At 40.7% G+C, this 20,538-nt stretch overlaps 1 protein-coding gene across 10 annotated transcripts in view; it reads left to right on the forward strand.

Moving 5' to 3' along the window:
- Positions 1 to 20,538, forward strand: part of dlg1a (discs large MAGUK scaffold protein 1a) — a 430,819-nt gene that overhangs the window by 367,698 nt on the left and 42,583 nt on the right. For all 10 annotated transcript variants that reach the window (XM_060919862.1, XM_060919864.1, XM_060919863.1 and 7 more), the window contains one exon: positions 15,071 to 15,185. In XM_060919862.1, coding sequence (XP_060775845.1) covers positions 15,071 to 15,185 — 115 coding nt within the window. The remainder of the gene's footprint in view (positions 1 to 15,070; positions 15,186 to 20,538) is intronic.

Below are 20,538 nucleotides of genomic sequence, written 5' to 3' on the forward strand. Positions count from 1 at the left end.
TCAGCGTTTCTCCTGTGGGAGATCTGCAGCGGAACATTGCTGTCTCACTTTGTTCACCATGAGCTAGGCTTGGACGCCTAATTGAGCAGGAGATAATGCAGATGCAGCACATGGGGAAGATAATACAGATGATCCACGTAGGGAAGGTCTCAGAGACGAATCCAGTGTGTTTACGCTTTACTTTCCATTATTATTATTATTATTATTATTATTATTATTAATAATTTGTGCTAGCAGTGGTAGTGCAAATTGTTACTCTCACTCAGGATCTTTCTACTTTATGACTCATTATTATTATTTTCCTAACGTTTATTAGGACGCTATTTCTCCCTCAGTTTTCAACCAATCATCACCAAATTTCACATGAATACCACCTCTGGGCGGCGGCACGGTGGTGTAGTGGTTAGCACTGTTGCCTCACAGCAAGAAGGTCCTGTGTTCGAGCCCAGCGGCCGGTGAGGGCCTTTCTGTGCGGAGTTTGCATGTTCTCCCCGTGTCTGTGTGGGTTTCCTCCGGGTGCTCCGGTTTCCCCCACAGTCCAAAGACATGCAGGTTAGGCTAATTGGTGGCTCTAAATTGACCGTAGGTGTGAATGTGAGTGTGAATGGTTGTTTGTGTCTGTGTGTCAGCTCTGCGATGACCTGGCAACTTGTCCAGGGTGTGCCCCGCCTCTCACCCATAGTCAGCTGGGATGGGTTCCAGCTTGCCTGTGATCCTGTAGGACAGGATAAGCGGCTACAGATAATGGATGGATGGATGGATGGATGGATGGATGGATGGATGGATGGATGGATGGATGGATACCTCTGGGCTGAATTAAGTTGCTATGACTTTTGGTGCTGATCTGGATCACTGAACTGGAATGATCCATGAAAAAAAAAATTCAGTCACTTATAACTTTTTTTTTTCAATCAGTTTTTTTATGTTGTTCAGGAAAATGACCTTCACCTTGACCTTCAACTGACAAAGGTCAGCTAGCATGAATTACTGTGACTTTAGTCACGGTGTCTATCTAGTTGTTGTTGTTATTATTATTATTATTATTAGTAGTAGTAGTAGTAGTAGTATTGACTTTCTCCTTTTACTTTTTCATCAGAAGCTTTGCCACCTGCTAAGAGTCCTGTTTTGTGTCTATAGACAAGCAGAGCCCACCCAACCCCCCAAAAGCACCACGCTTTGATCTGTGAAATTTAATGGCATTGAGGTACTTCAGTGGCTCTCTCATCTCCATGTGATATCCAAAGCTGAGAGACGTGCCTGTTTTTTCTCCTCCAGGTGTTTACTGTTAGTAGAACCTGACTTACTTTTAAACGCATTAATATCGAACCCTGCTGAGGTGGAACTTACGGTTTGATCTAATAATATGGTGGAAGAAAATGCAATATTTGTATATTATATTGCTTTAAACACACTTTCTGTACACCACAAAAATCCAGTACTGTCAGGACAAGGCAGTAAGCTGCGTATTCACAGAGAATGTCGGGAAAATTCCTTCTCTCAATATGCCTGTCAACTAGGCTATTTAAAAATGCGCGATCATAACGTGCTGAAATGCATTAGCAGGAGCAGCGACGAGATTTCACCACACTGTCACACTCGGGGAAATTTTCCTTTGATGTGTAAAGGAGATGAGTAAAGCATTAGTCAATATTTTGCATGAAGAAGATGGGCTTTTGCATTGCATTACTTTAGTGACTGTGAAAAGGTACTGAAGACGATTATACAAGATCCCGTTGTATTAAATGTATTCCCAAGACGTCTCACGGTTTATTAAATGACTTTTATGAAGCGATCGTTGCTGAGAAGGAAGAATGACCTTTGGTGAACATGAAGCTTTGATACATTATTGTAATGCTAAGTTATTCTTCGTCTTTAGGGTTTGTGCTGAAACTCAGATCCTTTAGATTACCGTCAATTTCATCATCACGTTTATCTCCTGAACATCTACTCTACTGCAATATTCATAGGCAAGATCTTTGCTGCTTATTTCTCAAATACAGCCACGACACTGGTTCATTTCACCTAAATACAAGGGCTATTTAGAACTAACGAAAGTGTTATTGATTAGTCAGGAGATTGTATTTAAATGTCATTTGGATGAAAGTGCTCTAATCGTTTCATTTCGATGGATGAATGCTCTTTCTCCCTCTGGCTCTTGTGTATATCGAGAGCATTGACTCTAATCTGGAAAGGATTAGCTGTCTCTTCTGGCGAGCTGTAGCTCTGCAGTGCTCTTAGCCCAGGATTGGTGGGTTTGTTTAACAAAGTTCTGCTCTCTCCTTCTGCCTTTTGGAAATTTTTTTTTTTCTCCTCACACAGCACTTGAATGTGTGAATACAAGTTGGAGTGCATCTGTAGCACGGCATTAATTAATGATCTATTCATATCATCTCTTCTGCCATCGCTTATATCGTTTCCAAATCTTATCTTGGGTATCTGGAGCCTACCAACCCACAAACTCTGAAATAAAACACCCAGTCAGTTTCTTTTGTTCTGCCTGTTTCAGAAAACATGAGCTTCAGCAAGCCATTCTACGGAAGCCGAGAAAGGCCCTTCATATAATCTCTTTTTATTCACCTTGTTATCCCGAGATAACGACATAATTAATTCAGGATCTCGAGAAAACAACACAACTAATTCGAGATCTCGAGAAAACAAAGCAATTATTCCGTGATCTCGAGAAAACAAGACAATTATTCCGTGATCTCGAAAAAACAAAACAATTATTTCATGATCTCAAGAAAACAGCTGAGATTTCTAGCAGAGCTGCGCCCCCCTGTGGGTCAGACAACGAAGACTTAGAAATTGGCAGACATGTAACAGAGCAGAAACAGAGCAGAAATGGCTTTTTACGATGCCTTGAGAGAGAGGGCCAGTCTTCTGCGGAGGTGCCGCGGACTCATTTTGAAATTATCCCTTATTAAAAGACTTAATGCAATCTCTCCCTGTGTCAACCCCTGATCAAAATATTGCCTTATTAGGTGATCGATTATTCCAGACATTCTAATGACCAAAGTTGCGTCTATACAGAATGAGAAATAGCCCCAAAGTCAGCATATCACAAGTCTCTTGGCGCACCTGAATGAACCATTTCTCAGCTGTTTACTCGAGATCATGAAATAATTGTTTTGTTTTCTCGAGATCACGGAATAATTGTTTTGTTTTCTCGAGATCGCAAAATAACAGTTTTGTTTTCTCGAGATCTCGAATTAGTTGTGTTGTTTTCTCGAGATCCTGAATTAATTATGTCGTTATCTCTGGATAACAAGGTGAATTAAAAAAAAAAGGATTATATGAAGGGCCTCTCTCAGCTTCCATACCATTCAGATTTGGCCCCTCTTTCTATTACCCCTTTTCCACCAAATCAGTTCCAGGGCTGGTTCGGAGCCAGTGCTGGTGCTGGTTCACAACTCGTTCAACTTGCGAGCCAGCTGAGATCCAGTTTGCTTTTCCATAGCTCGCGGAGCTACGTCATTACGTCGCTGTATACGTCAGTTACGTCACTACGTTTGCATAAACCTTGGCGCGAATATCGAAGCAAAAACAACACGGAAGCAGCAGCAGCAACAACAATAATAATGGATGACTTCGCGTTTGTACAGCTGCGGCTTCTCGTCGCTTAAAAATGGCGATCTTTCGCGGTCTTGTTATTGGTCTTAACAACTCCGCCCCGGTTCTTTCCTCTGGCCCAGCAGAGAGTTGGTGCTAGCCTGGAACCGGTTTTTCTGGCCCCAGAGCCAGTTCTTTGTCAGTGGAAACAGAAAACCCGGTTCCAAACTAAGCACTGGCCCCGAACCAGCCCTGGAACTGCTTTGGTGGAAAAGGGGCATTTGTCACAAGTGGAGCTCATTAGAGTTATACCACCCTCTCATCTGAGTATCTCCACTCATGGCTTGAGAACTGCCTTTGCAAACGAATATTCATGTGGGAAAGTGCTTCCTGATTGGCTGGTGGAAGAGGGGGTGGAGTGAGCAATGGCTCATGATCATTTAAAGGGGAACTGAAGGCAAACTTTTTATTAGCAAAATTCTATTGATCTCCTTTTATTAAATATAGGAATGCATTTCTAATAGCTATTTTGTCACTGCTATAGCAAGTCATCTCATCTCATTATCTGAGACCTGTGCGAGACATCGTAGGACGGAAGTAAAACGTACGGCGGAAATCAAATGGACCATCTGCCAACGTTGTCAAAAGACGCACGTGCCTTCCTTCAAATGCTGATGTAATCAAGCCGGAAGTTTTCCCTGTGTCCGAAATCGCTCCCTACTCACTATATAGGGCACTATATAGTGGGGACGCCATTTTGTAGTGCTGTCCGAAACGTTAGTGAGGATTACGTGGGAAATGCGCTCAGTATAATATGTATTTATCACAAAAATACATGCATGTATTTATTACTTTGAAAACCCACCAGCCGCCTGATCTGGCACGTTTTAATTGTGCGACAGTAATGACGTAAATACCAGCGTGACGGACTAATCCTTATCCTGTCGTTTTTCCAACTCTTCTCTACTCCACGTTGGTTTGAAGTCGTATGGAATAATCTCCATGTCACATATGCGAGGGAGGCGGATGTATGTGCAGAAGTATACAGTTTAATAAAGTGCAGAATATATATACAGTGAGACAATATATACACAGGCAAACAATCCAAAACGGCAGGCTAGATCAAAAACGAGAACACCGGCAAAAGGGTCGGTCGAGGCGCAAAACAGTACATCAAAGGATAAGCGAGGACAAGAATGAGAAACAGGCACAAGGATCATGAAACAGGGAATCAAGACAACGGGTAGAAAGGCTCGGTAATGCGTACATGCATGTCGTAATACTTTGCGAAGCAAACGCATCAGCACAGTCCTTAAATAGGCAAACACACAGTTCCTTAATTGAGCTCAGGTGCGCCTTGTTCACGGCACGCGCGCGCAGCCCGAGGCACGTCTTCAGGTGCACGCGCCACGGCGCGCAGGACTGAAACTCCATCACTGATGAAGCTGGCAAATCTCGAAATTAATCTAAATTGGAATGATCTGGCCACTATGTAAACAGTTTTCAAAATGGCGGCACGGACACTTCACGTTTGAAGTCTCGCACAAGTCTTGTGCTAATCGCGTGGATAAGCGACCCCTGCCGTAGACCAAACAAACTACATTCAACATGGCTAAAAACCGAAAAGGCTGATAAGTGTAATATAATATGCCAATACGAGTCACAATATAAGGTTAATAAAACTGAAAACGTAATTAAATAACACATTAATGAAGAAATAAAGCAAGTTTAAAAATGACTTCAGTTCCCCTTTAAAGGAACAGGCACTCAAATCAGCCATCCTGACCAGGGCTGTTTAGACAGGGTGAGAAGGTGCTGTGGTGCTTTATCATTGTGGTATTTTGACCAAAGCATGTCACATACATATGTTATTTACCAGCTGGGAGGTCCGTATCGTGAAATACTGTGACCGAGGTCTTGAAAGTACTGAGCGAGGCCCTCTGGGCCGAGGTTAGTATTCAAGGCCGAGGTCACAGTATTTCACCATACGGACCGACCTTAAGCTGGTAAATAATATATTTATTTTTTTCTTTACCAAATTCTAACAGAAAACGAGAGTGCCCGAAAGAGAAAACCGAGTTGAGCCGCCATTTTGAATCCTCATTCACGGCTGTAATGCAAATGGCTTCCTCCTCGGTATACAAGTGCACTTCCATGGCAGGGAAAAAAAAACTACAACCCCGATTCCAAAAAAGTTGGGACAAAGTACAAATTGTAAATAAAAATGGAATGCAATGATGTGGAAGTTTCAAAATTCCATATTTTATTCAGAATAGAACATAGATGACATATCAAATGTTTAAACTGAGAAAATGTATCATTTAAAGAGAAAAATTAGGTGATTTTAAATTTCATGACACCAACACATCTCAAAAAAGTTGGGACAAGGCCATGTTTACCACTGTGAGACATCCCCTTTTCTCTTTACAACAGTCTGTAAACGTCTGGGGACTGAGGAGACAAGTTGCTCAAGTTTAGGGATAGGAATGTTAACCCGTTCTTGTCTAATGTAGGATTCTAGTTGCTCAACTGTCTTAGGTCTTTTTTGTCGTATCTTCCATTTTATGATGCACCAAATGTTTTCTATGGGTGAAAGATCTGGACTGCAGGCTGGCCAGTTCAGTACCCGGACCCTTCTTCTACGCAGCCATGATGCTGTAATTGATGCAGTATGTGGTTTGGCATTGTCATGTTGGAAAATGCAAGGTCTTCCCTGAAAGAGACGTCATCTGGATGGGAGCATATGCTGCTCTAGAACCTGGATATACCTTTCAGCATTGATGGTGTCTTTCCAGATGTGTAAGCTGCCCATGCCACACGCACTAATGCAACCCCATACCATCAGAGATGCAGGCTTCTGAACTGAGCGCCGATAACAACTCGGGTCGTCCTTCTCCTCTTTAGTCCGAATGACACGGCGTCCCTGATTTCCATAAAGAACTTCACATTTTGATTCGTCTGACCACAGAACAGTTTTCCACTTTGCCACAGTCCATTTTAAATGAGCCTTGGCCCAGAGAAGACGTCTGCGCTTCTGGATCATGTTTAGATACGGCTTCTTCTTTGAACTATAGAGTTTTAGCTGGCAATGGCAGATGGCACGGTGAATTGTGCTCACAGATAACGTTCTCTGGAAATATTCCTGAGCCCATTTTGTGATTTCCAATACAGAAGCATGCCTGTATGTGACGCAGTGCCGTCTAAGGGCCCGAAGATCACGGGCACCCAGTATGGTTTTCCGGCCTTGACCCTTACGTACAGAGATTCTTCCAGATTCTCTGAATCTTTTGATGATATTATGCACTGTAGATGATGATCTGTTCAAACTCTTTGCAATTTTACACTGTCGAACTCCTTTCTGATATTGCTCCACTATTTGTCGGCGCAGAATTAGGGGGATTGGTGATCCTCTTCCCATCTTTACTTCTGAGAGCCGCTGCCACTCCAAGATGCTCTTTTAATACCCAGTCATGTTAATGGCCTATTGCCAATTGACTTAATGAGTTGCAATTTGGTCCTCCAGCTGTTCTTTTTTTGTACCTTTAACTTTTCCAGCCTCTTATTGCCCCGTCCCAACTTTTTTGAGATGTGTTGCTGTCATGAAATTTCAAATGAGCCAATATTTGGCATGAAATTTCAAAATGTCTCACTTTCGACATTTGATTTGTTGTCTATGTTCTATTGTGAATACAATATCAGTTTTTGAGATTTGTAAATTATTGCATTCCGTTTTTATTTACAATTTGTACTTTGTCCCAACTTTTTTGGAATCGGGGTTGTACGTTTTGCCGCCTATGTAGTCCCCTCAGGATTCAGCCATGTTTTTGCTCAGCATTAGCAACAGTTAGAGGTTTTTAGTTTCTCCTGAAATGTTTTCTTTTATTTCTTCCTCCTCAGGGTAGTAAAACTCGCTTTCGCTGTGAACACTGTCGTTATCGCTATCCATGCTGTAAAATTAATGCTATTCTCCTGAGAAATGCTGGCAAAAATTTTAAGATTTTTGATAATCTTATAAATAAATCTTATAAAAAAAAAAGATAAATGTTGACAAAAAATGCTACTATGTTTGTTGTTGTTGTGAACAAGCGAGTCGCCAGAGGTCCATAACCGCGTTCCGTATCGTAGGTTATGGCCAATCAGAGCGCAGGATTTGATGGAAACCGGACCGCGAAAAAAATTAATTTCATTAAGACCTCAGGGAACTGTCAACTTGTGGAAAAGGGGTATCATACGCCATCTTTAAAAATGCACTCGCAATATTTCTTTTTTTTTTTTTTATTCTGGCTATTTCACACTACAAACATCATGTGTGGCATCACACCATGCGGCCCATTAAGATTTTATACGGTTCTGTTTTTTATGTGGTTTCAGTCCATATCAGCTACGACACTGACACATTCATGAAATGCGTAAACTTCATAGAAACCTACTGAAATCTCAAAACGACACTTTTGGTTTTTACATCCAGTCTTTTGTATTAGCACCCTCTTCATGATAGTTTGGCAAAACCTTTAAGTAGTTATGCAATTACTGTGTTATACTATGAGTATTGAGCATATTTCTGCATGATGTTCTTATATTCTATGATATAATCCAGAGATGTCCACAAGCGCCGGCGACCGGTGGTTTTCTCCACCTACACAGACGGTCTGCGCCGGCTATTCGATCCCAGAAAAAAAAAACAATCCTTGCCTTTCAATGCTCAAGCAATTTTTATATCGTCTCTGCTGCCCATAATCCAATTATTCCACCACGACATTGGCTTCAATTCGGGTCTAGCATCTTCTGACCAGAAGCAACGCCATCGTTGTTGATCGATTCTTACGCTCTGATTGGCTGAGCCAGACCACGTGACCACACCATAGCAAACGACGGTAAAGATGTTGGTTGTTGCAGACGATTTAACTCGGTTTTCAAAAAACATTTTATAATGTAATTTACACATGCACCAAATGAGTTCACCATGTAGTTATGTTACAGAGCCAGGCAGTGTACTACAGAGGGTAACTGAGAAAGCCAAGCACACACACATCTGGAGGGAAATTTTGTACATATTTTGCAAGTATTTTACGGGGAAATGGTTAGTAATTTATTAGCTGAAAGTGTACCAGAACGCATGTAAATTTTAAAATTTTCGGGGGGGGGGGGCATGCTTCCAGACCCTCCTAGCATTAGCGCACTATAGGCACCACAAATTCCAGAGCCCCCTACTACTTTTTTTTTTTTTTTAGCCGGCTACTTCAGATTTTCTGGAGAAACCTGAACTCATATACTCCAGTGTGAGTTCATAACTGTGGGACAAGAATACAGGCATTAACGAGCATACAGTGAGTGCGTAAAAAAGGGGGTGTGGCTGAGAGTAGGGTGTGGTTTTTGCCGGGGATTTTGGTAGCACTTAAAATAAACTTAACCTCTCAAGACAAAATAAAATGCCGTAAATGTAAATTCAGCTACCCACTGATAACTGAATGGAGGCCCATTTTAACCTGTTTATAACTGCAAGTGCCTCGTTGCTCTTTCAGTAGCCAGTAACGTCTATGGAAATGCACCTGAAACTTGTGAACTGACTTAGGTGGGGTTTACATTAGACCGTATCAGCAGATTATCAGATTAACGTTTTTAAAACGATTCGCGTGCACACAGCAACGCCAATACACGATTCGCGTGCACACAGCAACGCCAATACACGGATACGCTCGGCTCCGCAGGCATCCTGCGCTCCAAATCACTCTGCCCTGAACAGCGAGTGCCCTCTGGAGGGTGCGCACTCCGGCCCTGCGCAGCTCACAGAGCACGCGAGTGAAGCACACGAGCAGTGATTCGGGACTGAGCCGCTGTGTGTGTGATCCCAGTGCATATCGGGCATGCGCGTCACTTACCACTTGCAAGTGGAAGGATGGCAAGCCTAAAGACAATCATAACTACACAATGGGCAGTATTTGCATTAGTATTTGCAGTATTTTCATACTTTAATACTCTTTAATGAAAGGTGATACAAGGCGGAAGTCCGCGCCGTTTTTCAGCAGTCGCGTCACATGACCAACGCCAGCGAATCAGGAAGGTGGATGTCACAGTGATGTTGTCCAATGACGACGCCAGCTAGAGCTCAGCACAGCGTATCCGCGTATTCTGAATGTTTACACAGCACCGGATCAGACACGATCTGGATTGAATACGTGGACCCTGGCGGATTCCCGTTTCCCGGCGTTTCCAGGCGTTTTAATGTAAACGGACAGTGCATCCGCGAAGAAAACGAGACAGATACGGTCTAATGTAAACTTGGTCTTAGGGCTTGAGACAATGCTTACATTATGTGTCCGGTGTGAATTCTCAGCTCAGTGGATCTCTTTACAGGGACATAAGAAGGATTGTAGAATTTGCTTGAGAGATGTTTTTGTGAAGCATGAAATAACAACCATTATTTTTTTTGCAGTCCAGTTTCCATCAAATCATGCGCTCTGATTGGCTCGCGAGCGGTCCAGAATCCTACGATATGGACCCCAGTTACGGGCCTCTGGCGACTCGCTTGTTCACAACAGCAACAAACATAGTAGCAATTTTTTGTCAACATTTATTTTCGCATTTCTCAGTATAATAGCATTTAATTTTACAGCATGGATAGCGATAACGATAGTGTTCACAGCGAAAGCGAGTTTTACTACCCTGATGAAGACGAAATAAAAGAAAACATTTCAGGAGAAAGCCGAAAACCTGTAACTGTTGCTAACGCCGAGCAAATCCAGCAGTTTACTGAGGAGCAAAGGGCAGAAAATGCAACAAAAAAGACGACCTACGACCTCAATGTCTTTGGGAAGTTCTGTCGAAACCTAAATGAAGGTCAAAAGGTGGAAGACATACCTGGCGAAGAACTAAACATGTTGCTGTGCAACTTTTTCATGTCCGCAACAAAGAAAAATGGTGATGTGTACGAGCCGTCCTTGCTCACGTCTTTCCAGAGAAGTATCCGGCGCTATCTGAATCATTTTCTGTTTGAATTTGGTAAAGAAAAAAATTAATATATTATTTACCAGCTTAAGGTCGGTCCATATCGTGAAATACCGTGACCTCAGCCTTGAAAATACTGAATACCTTGGCCCAGAAGCCTCGGTCAGTATTTTCAAGACCTCGGTCACGGTATTTCACAGTACAGACCTCCCAGCTGGTAAATAATATATATACAGTCGTGCTTGGAAGTTTGTGAACCCTTTAGAATTTTCTATATTTCTGCATAAATATGACCTAAAACATCATCAGATTTTCACACAAGTCCTAAAAGTAGATAAAGAGAACCCAGTTAAACAAATGAGACAAAAATATTATACTTGCTCATTTATTTATTGAGGAAAATGATCCAATATTACATATCTGTGAGTGGCAAAAGTATGTGAACCTTTGCTTTCAGTATCTGGTGTGACCCCCTTGTGCAGCAATAACTGCAACTAAACGTTTCCGGTAACTGTTGATCAGTCCTGCACACCGGCTTGGAGGAATTTTAGCCCATTCCTCCATACAGAACAGCTTCAACTCTGGGATGTTGGTGGGTTTCCTCACATGAACTGCTCTGTTCAGGTCCTTCCACAACATTTCCATTGGATTAGAAAAAGAAAAGAAAAAAAGATAGCACAACTTTATTCATCACACACTTGTGAAATTTCCTCTCTGCATTTAACCCATCTGAAGCAGTGAACACACACATGCCCAGAGCAGTGGGCAGCCATGCTAACAGCACCTGGGGAGCAGTTGGGAGGTCAGGACTTTGACTTGGCCATTCCAAAACATTAACTTTATTCTTCTTTAACTATTCTTTGGTAGAACGACTTGTGTGCTTAGGGTCGTTGTCTTGCTGCATGACCCACCTTCTCTTGAGATTCAGTTCATGGACAGATGTCCTGACATTTTCCTTTAGAATTTGCTGGTATAATTCAGAATTCATTGTTCCATCAATGATGGCAAGCCGTCCTGGCCCAGATGCAGCAAAACAGGCCCAAACCATGATACTACCACCACCATGTTTCACAGATGGGATAAGGTTCTTATGCTGGAATGCAGTATTTTCCTTTCTCCAAACATAACGCTTCTCATTTAAACCAAAAAAATCTATTTTGGTCTCGTCTGTCCACAAAACATTTTTCCAATAGCCTTCTGTCTTGTCCACGTGATCTTTAGTAAACTGCAGACAAGCAGCAATGTTCTTTTTGGAGAGCAGTGGCTTTCTCCTTGCAACCCTGCCATGCACACCATTGTTGTTCAGTGTTCTCCTGATGGTGGACTCATGAACATTTAATATTAGCTAATGTGAGAGAGGCCTTCAGTTGCTTAGAAGTTACAGTAGGGTCCTTTGTGACCTCGCCGACTATTACACACCTTGCTCTTGGAGTGATCTTTATTGGTCGACCACTCCTGAGGAGGGTAACAATGGTCTTGAATTTCCTCCATTTGTACACAATCTGTCTGACTGTGGATTGGTGGAGTCCAAACTCTTTAGAGATGGTTTTGTAACCTTTTCCAGCCTGATGAGCATCAACAACGCATTTTCTCAGGTCCTCAGAAATCTCCTTTGTTCGTGCCATGATACACTTCCACAAACATGTGTTGTGAAGATCAGACTTTGATAGATCCCTGTTCTTTAAATAAAACAGGGTGCCCACTCACACCTGATTGTCATCCCATTGACTGAAAACACCGGACTCTAATTTCACCTTCAAATGAACTGCTAATCCTAGAGGTTCACATACTTTTGCCACTCACAGATATGTAATATTGGATCATTTTCCTCAATAAATAAATGGCCAAGTATAATATTTTTATCTCATTTGTTTAACTGGGTTCTCTTTATCTACTTTTAGGACTTGTGTGAAAATCTGATGATGTTTTAGATCATATTTATGCAGAAATATAGAACATTCTAAAGGGTTCACAAACTTTCAAGCACCACTGTATATATGTATTTCAAATGAGTTAACCTTAGTATATATGAGTATGATGAGTATGACTATAATCCTAATTACACGCAGCAGAGCCGTGACTGGCTGTTTAAGTGTGTTGCGTCACTGCTCTCATTTCGCTAATGTTGTGCAATCCCGAGGGATGGAGGGTCCACATGAGCCAGTGTTCTCTCTGAGCACCGCTGTTTTCTGCTGTGAGATTAGTTTCACCTGAATTGATTTTTCACTATAGAGCCGATCTCGCTTCAATTCCGTGTGACATAATGGTTCATAATGACCTTCCCCCCCCACCGAGATTGTGGAGAGAGCGCTGTTGTGTTTGTGGATATAATACATTCGTTCCTTTTCAAGCTCCAAATTCAGGATTTTGATTATTCAGACATATTTGAGCAGCGTTCGATGATGGAACATTAGCTAGTCACGTATCGATCACTTTCTTTACCACCTGGTTTTACAGAATCTGTAAAATTGCATATAAATAGATATCATGCATGAAAACAAGCTTGCTTGTTTTAATTGGCCTGGTGGTAATCAGGTGTTTCTTATGGATCCTGCAGTATAGTTACAGGGGTTTGTGTACGATTCAAGATTGTTCATTGACCTTTTATTCAGTAGTAGTGTATGGGAAACGTTACTCAATCTCATCTCATTATCTCTAGCCGCTTTATCCTGTTCTACAGGGTCGCAGGCGAGCTGGAGCCTATCCCAGCTGACTACGGGCGAAAGGCGGGGTACACCCTGGACAAGTCGCCAGGTCATCACAGGGCTGACACATAGACACAGACAACCATTCACACTCACATTCACACCTACGGTCAATTTAGAGTCACCAGTTAACCTAACCTGCATGTCTTTGGACTGTGGGGGAAACCGGAGCACCCGGAGGAAACCCACGCGGAGAACATGCAAACTCCACACAGAAAGGCCCTCGTCAGCCACGGGGCTCGAACCCGGACCTTCTTGCTGTGAGGCGACAGCGCTAACCGCTACACCACCGTGCCGCCCCGTTACTCAATCTGCTCATATCAATTACGTGTATAAATATCCTGCATAAGGAGCAACACAGTGAAACTAAAAGCAGCGATGAGGACGAGCGGCAGATGTATGCGTAAAGCAATATTTATTTGTTTGTTTATTTTCCTGAATAAATAAATACATTTTTAGGGATCAACTTAGCTCATATGTTTGAAGTCTTTTTCTGTAAAGCTGCTTTGCGACGATGTCTGTCGTTAAAAGTGCTCTGCAAATAAATTTGACTTGAAGCAATAGACAGACGAGATAAAAACGAGGTGGGTTATTAATACACAAGAAAAGGTGCATGGTAGTGCCGTAAAGGAGGGGTGAGGTACAGATGAGTCCAAGGGAACCCTAGGGAATGAAAGTTATCCAAGAGAATAATAATTATGCAGGACAGGGATCCAAATGATATAGAAATTAAAGCAGAAATGATGTATGGCATATAAGTAAGTCGAATGAGGTTATTTTGTTCATTTGAACTATTGTTGCACAAGAACTGACTTGATGTGAAGAGCAGGGTACACACACACACACACACACACACACACACACAGAGTTGGGAGGGGCATGAGCGCTCGTGTGTAGTTCATTAGCATGTGTTGTGTTGCCCTGCTGTAGGTTGTCAGAAAGAGGCTTTATGCCTTGCCACAGCGAGTCCAAACTCTCTCTCTCTCTCGCTCTCATATACACGCACAAACACACACACACACACACACCCATCCCCGAGCACATAGTTCAGCTAAGCGTGAGTTGGGAGCTGGCCTTCAGCACCACAGCATCTTTCCCCTCACACATGATCGGATAGTAGCAGAAAGGCTTTCACAGCACGCTCATCCACACGCTTATCTGATCCACGCAACCTGCAGAGAGCAAAGAGAAATGTAAGTATGATTGAGCGATTTATCAGACTAACTGGATTTACCAGGGGATAAAAGGTGTTCCGATATCCTTGTGTGAATTCCGGTTTTAATTTTCATCTGATGTCTGTATCGTGTTGCTGGTGTTTGTTTCGTTTGTTTTGAGGTAAATCACGACTTTTGTTTTCTCTGAGTTTGCTCGGGTTTTTATCCTTGCGTGCAAGCTAATACGGTTATTTTGTCCTTTTATTCTATTTCACATTATGCTGAAAGAGATATGCAGTTTGTATTGACGCACATCAGGAAAAAGAGCATTAGCAAACAAATTCGGTTAAAGCAGTTCAATAATTCATTGAGGACATTTTCTCCTGTCTGCTGAGAGTACAACCTTTTCACATGGTGCAGCTAAGAGTCAGCCAGAGTAGCTAAATGTACTAGACTGTCCTCCGGTTATTATAAATCTGTCTGATCTTATTATCACTTTGGCAGTAAAAAGCTGCTCAGATGTGCACAAGTGTGTGTGTGCGTGCTTGTTATATTCAAGGAGGAAATAAGGTTCAACAGAGATTTCAAGTGCTATTGAGTTTGAGTAGTAGTACCACCCACCCACCCCACCCCCCCATCCTTTCCATTCTGTCTGTTTAAATTGTTGATCATGCAGGACACATGGATCACGCTGCTCGTTTTTCTTTGTGCATGCAGAGTACAGCCGTTTCGAAGCTAAAATCCATGATCTCCGGGAGCAGATGATGAACAGTAGTATCAGTTCAGGCTCCGGCTCGCTCCGAACCAGCCAGAAGAGGACGCTCTACATCAGGTGAGACCTTCCCTGGTTCTCTGATAATTACACCACATCTCTTGTGGCTTTGTCCTGAAGGTCAAATCACCTTTCCTCCACTGTGTTTTTACAGCAGCGTCATTTTCACAGTTCTTCTTAGTGTTCTGACAAGGAACGGAGCTTTCACTTCATTGTTAGGTTTTATGCAGATTTTGTCATGTATTTAGTTTCCCTCTACCTGGTTTTATGTGAAGATTCGATTTAAGATTCAATTATAAAGCACCACATTATGAAACAGAAGAAAATGGCTGCTTTTTTTCAACTTTTGATTAGCTGCGTGTGTGTATAGAGAGAGAGAGTACTGTGCAAAAGTCTTAGGCACCCTATTTTTTCATACAAACTTTGATTTCTATTTTTTGACTTCTACGTTATCGAGTCAGTACAAAAACATTTTAGAGTCCAAACGTTCGTTTTCCAGCACAAAAGTAAATGTTACAGGAAAAAAAAAAGTTTGTATCTGAGCAGCATATTACATAAGAGAGGACTTTTCAGATTAAAAAAGAAAACATAATGAAGGCTGCTGGGTTTTGGTGCAAAATGAAGACGTGAGTGTGACAGTCAAAGTGTCCAGAAGAACTGTGGCTGGTTCTGGAAGATGCTCAGTAAAACCTACAGCTCATTTCCACATAAAACTGCACTCACTGTACCTCAGACTACTATTTTTTTTATTTTTTTTTAAAGCCAAGGGTCATCTCAGACCAAATATTGACTTTGTTTCATTTATTATGGCTTACTGCTGTTTACAGTATTTTTTTTTTTTTATGAAACATTTTTTAAACATTTCATTTTATTATTTTTACGCCATTTTTGGTCTACAAGCATTCCTTTACGTGTGCCTAATACTTTTGCACAGTACTGTTTGTTTATATATATATATATATATATATATATATATATATATATATATATATATATAAAATGGTGCGTTCATGTGCTATGGGAATTATGGTAATATCAAACGCCGACATGGAAAGCACACATGAACGCCCCCTCTTGTGGTATTTTCCACTGGGCAACTCGTAGAAAATTTTGATACACGAGTTGCCGAGATGAGATGAACTTTAACCTTTTCAACATGGCGGCGAGCGGTACAAGACACTTGAATGCTAAGCATTGTACGCTACTAAAGTTTTTTTTTTTACTAGTACTAGTGGGTAGTTTTTGGTGTCTATGCAATGTTGCATCATTAACAAGTGTAATATAATACATTAGAAATCCGTTTCCTTTAAAAATGTGTTATGGTTTGTTTTTACCTATCCAGAGCAGACGCTATTGCTAACGATAGCTAACTAACTATTGCTAACTTGAATCTGGTCCACCATCTTTAATTTGTCAACAACAACAAAAGCATGTGAACACAACACACTGGTAAATACCACTTCCCAACTGGAAAATATCATCTTCCCATAGCACATGAACGCAGCATAAGACTCAACACCTTCTGACCAATCAGATTCAAGAATTCCAAAGTGTCTCTTGTATACACGTGTGTGTGTGTATATATATATATATATATATATATATATATATATATATATTAAAAAAAACGTGTGTGTGTGTGTACACACTGTAATATTCTAATACGTTTTCATTTTTATAGTAAGAACTTGCACAGGGACCTGTATGGCAGATACTTGACCTAAATGGATTGAAATGTATAAAATCGTTGAAAGATTTTCTAGCATTTAGGGAAGGAGTCTGCAGTGTCAGGGCTTTGTAACAATCAGGGTAAAACTGTTCTTTAAAATGTTCTGCCTTCAGGATAGAGGACTTCACATTGCATTAACTTTGAAAGAGAGGAAAAAAAAAACGTGGCTGGTGACAGAATGATATTTATAGCTGCTATAATGTAATTAATAACAGACTAACGTGTTTCACGGACATTCCACAACACTCGACAGCGTAGCTATAAATGGATAAAATGTACAAACAAAAAATGTAAATCACTGGCAAACTGCTGTTTTATAGGTAGAATAAACCACTTTGGGATGTGCAATTGTTTATCACTGACTACTTTCCTATCAAAGCACACCCTGTGATGGCTTATTCCACCAGTCAGGACTGCCATGTTCTGGATAATGGATGATCAGTTGTCCTAACTTTTAAGGCATGTTATCACTGCAGAAGCTGATAATAATGATCAGAAGCGCTGGTGAAGCTGACAGTCTGGGAGCAGCTGCTGTTTAAGGCCCATCATGGCTGATACAGCTGGTTCTGCATTCTGGAATAATGAAATTGCTTCATAATGACCTCGTATATCCCGACACCACAACATTCCCACACACAGTATTACCAGAATCGTCTGTTAGTCATGTTACTGTACGGCTTGTGTAAATCCTGCTCGGAACAGATGAAGCATAGAAGTGCTTGCATTTGCATTTATGAATACAACGTGAATCCATAGCTTTCATCTCTCCATCACATCAGTCTCTAGTTCTAATTATTTCTCCTGCTGTTGAACTGGTGTGTCTTCCCGTACTGTGCTAGCGTATCCTGTTAGATGCTAGTTTTAATATCGTGCCATAGTTTAGCTCATAACACTGGGATCCTCTTTGAAGCTGCATTGTGACATCACTAGTCTTAGGTCTCTTAACCTTTTTGACATATTTTCTGCTTACATTCCCTCCCCCTTATTCTTTACCTATCTCGGTTTTTATGGCTAGATCCTCAGGTTTATACGTCTATTCAAATTTATCGTGTGTCTATAAACTATCTTCCACAGCATCAAAGGAAAATTCCACTCTGAAACACATGAAATATTTTTATATTGAAATAGTCATGGTGTCTTTCGTAAATCTGGTGTTGTCTGTTGATTGGTGTGGTATTTTCTTTCTGCCAGTGAGAAGTTAGAGGTTGTCTTTTGCACTGACGTCACAGAGGCACATTGCTAGCACAGTTATGATCTCAAAATGAAAAAAATAAGACCTACAGTAGGTGTATATGTTTAATAATTATTCGCCGATGGCGAAGTGAATATCAGTGAATAATAATCGAGACCAAAATCGAGATTATTATTCACCGATATTCACTGAGCCTGAGGCGGATAATTGTTTTAGTATAAATTGTTATACTTAACAGTTATTCCACGAAATCAAGTCGTACATGAGCTGATAGCCGACGAGGTGCATAGCGCCGAGTTGGCTGTAAGCCATGAATGAAGAAATTGAGTGGAATAATTGTTTTATTCTATCCACATTCGCTGGATTTTGAGAAACAGAGCACTTTTATTTTTTGCAAAGTCGATAAATGAAAACTTTATACAAAACTTCCAACAAAATAATTTCTGCTTGGTGGACGCGTGACAAATTGCATACGTGCATAATAAAATAGTCAAATTTTATTTTTATTTGAGCTTTTGAGCCGATCTAAAAAAATTCGACACATTTTAATGCTTAAAGATGAAGAATGTAAGCAAACTGCCGAAATTACAGTAGCAGTTTGTGAAAAATGTGATAATAATAATTCTTGAAAAATAAAAAAAGATTTGTTCTTACCATCAAATATTTCCATTAAAAAATTCTCTATTTTGTTGCTTTTTTGTATTGGGGGGGGGTTTGAATAGCTTTTATTTCATCCTCGGTTGGTTGTTTTTCTCTACTCACAGTATATGAGTTGATATCCTAGTCGTAGAGTACCCAATCAGAGCGCATGATTGCTCATATCCAGTGAATGTGAATAGAATAATATAGTATATATTTGTATAGTATAAATTGCTATACTGTATAATTGTTTAGTCTACACAGGTCATTATTTTTAAAAATATATATATTTCGCGCTGTCGCCTCACAGCAAGAAGGTCCGGGTTCGAGCCCCGTGGCCGGCGAGGGCCTTTCTGTGTGGAGTTTGCATGTTCTCCCCGTGGGTTTCCTCCGGGTGCTCCGGTTTCCCCCACAGTCCAAAGACATGCAGGTTAGGTTAACTGGTGACTCTAAATTGACCGTAGGTGTGAATGTGAGTGTGAATGGTTGTCTGTGTCTATGTGTCAGCCCTGTGATGACCTGGCGACTTGTCCAGGGTGTACCCCGCCTTTCGCCCGTAGTCAGCTGGGATAGGCTCCAGCTCGCCTGCGACCCTGTAGAACAGGATAAAGCGGCTACAGATAATGAGATGAGATGAGATATATATATTTCACACTTCAAAAGCAGCATGCAAATGTAATGCTTGTCTCTTATCTATGCCAACTCGCATAAAATACTTTGTTTTGAAACAGATAAAATAAATCACAATTCCACTTTACCTTTGAATAGTTTTAGACCAAACTTCGTAGCATCTTTGGTGCTTTTAGGAACAGCATTTTCTTTCATAATTTCTAATTCTTCCTCACTTACGGTGACAAAGCGATTGGCGCCATTTTGTGGAGTCGCTCGAGGTGATTATTGAGAAATAGTCTGAATTTCTCGACCAATCAGTGCGCGCGATTTCCTATAATTACCTCCGTATTTGTACTAAAAACTGTTAAGAAGTCTGATGCATTGTTCTTTAATAAATACAACATTCTAGCTGTATGTACAGTAATAGTATAAGAGGAATAAAGCACGTCAGGATATGTATTATGCTGTTATAGGCTTCATACCATATCATTGTTGATTATTTTTTCTTTGAAAGTACACCCTCTTGTGTTTTATTCCTTACATATTGCACCATAGGTCAAATGAGTCCAGTCTTGGTACAGTACAGTCTGCTCCGAGGAGTTTTATTTTTAAACACGTGCTTTATAGGATTAGACAAACATCTACTGAATATTTTAAAGATTTTCTGACCCTGTCCCAACAGTGGATGCTTAAATTTGGAAGGCAGCAAGTATGGTAAGCCCTAATCTGGTATTTTTCACAAAATGAACCCTTTATGACTGAAAAAGAAGATTCACTGGCCCACTAGTGACACAGACATCTGTTGTTATTGTCTGTGCCAACATTTCAAAAAAAAAATTTTTTTTTCAGTGTAGGAGATTTCTGTTTCCTCGTCAGACTTACAAGGTTTTTTTTTTTTTTTTAATTTGGCTTTTGAATTTAGAATAAGTATAATAATTTGCATTACCATTATAGCAAATCAAATATTGATCTATTGTATACTATTAAAATATGAATTAAAATCATTTAATCCATTATTAAAAGGAGATGATCCCTCTGTTTTAGATAACTGCTGTCCTATCTCTAGATTATCCGTTATAGCTAAAGTATTTGAATCTCTTGTGAACGAACAACTAAAAATCTTTTTAGCTGATAACAATATTTTAAGTTCTACACAATCAGGCTTTAGGCAAGGCCACAGCACTATAACCGCTGTAACAGCTGTTACAAATGACATTATTTCTGCCTTGGACACCAAAAAT

This window comes from Neoarius graeffei, chromosome 4, assembly GCF_027579695.1.
Source record: "Neoarius graeffei isolate fNeoGra1 chromosome 4, fNeoGra1.pri, whole genome shotgun sequence".
NCBI lineage: Eukaryota > Metazoa > Chordata > Actinopteri > Siluriformes > Ariidae > Neoarius > Neoarius graeffei.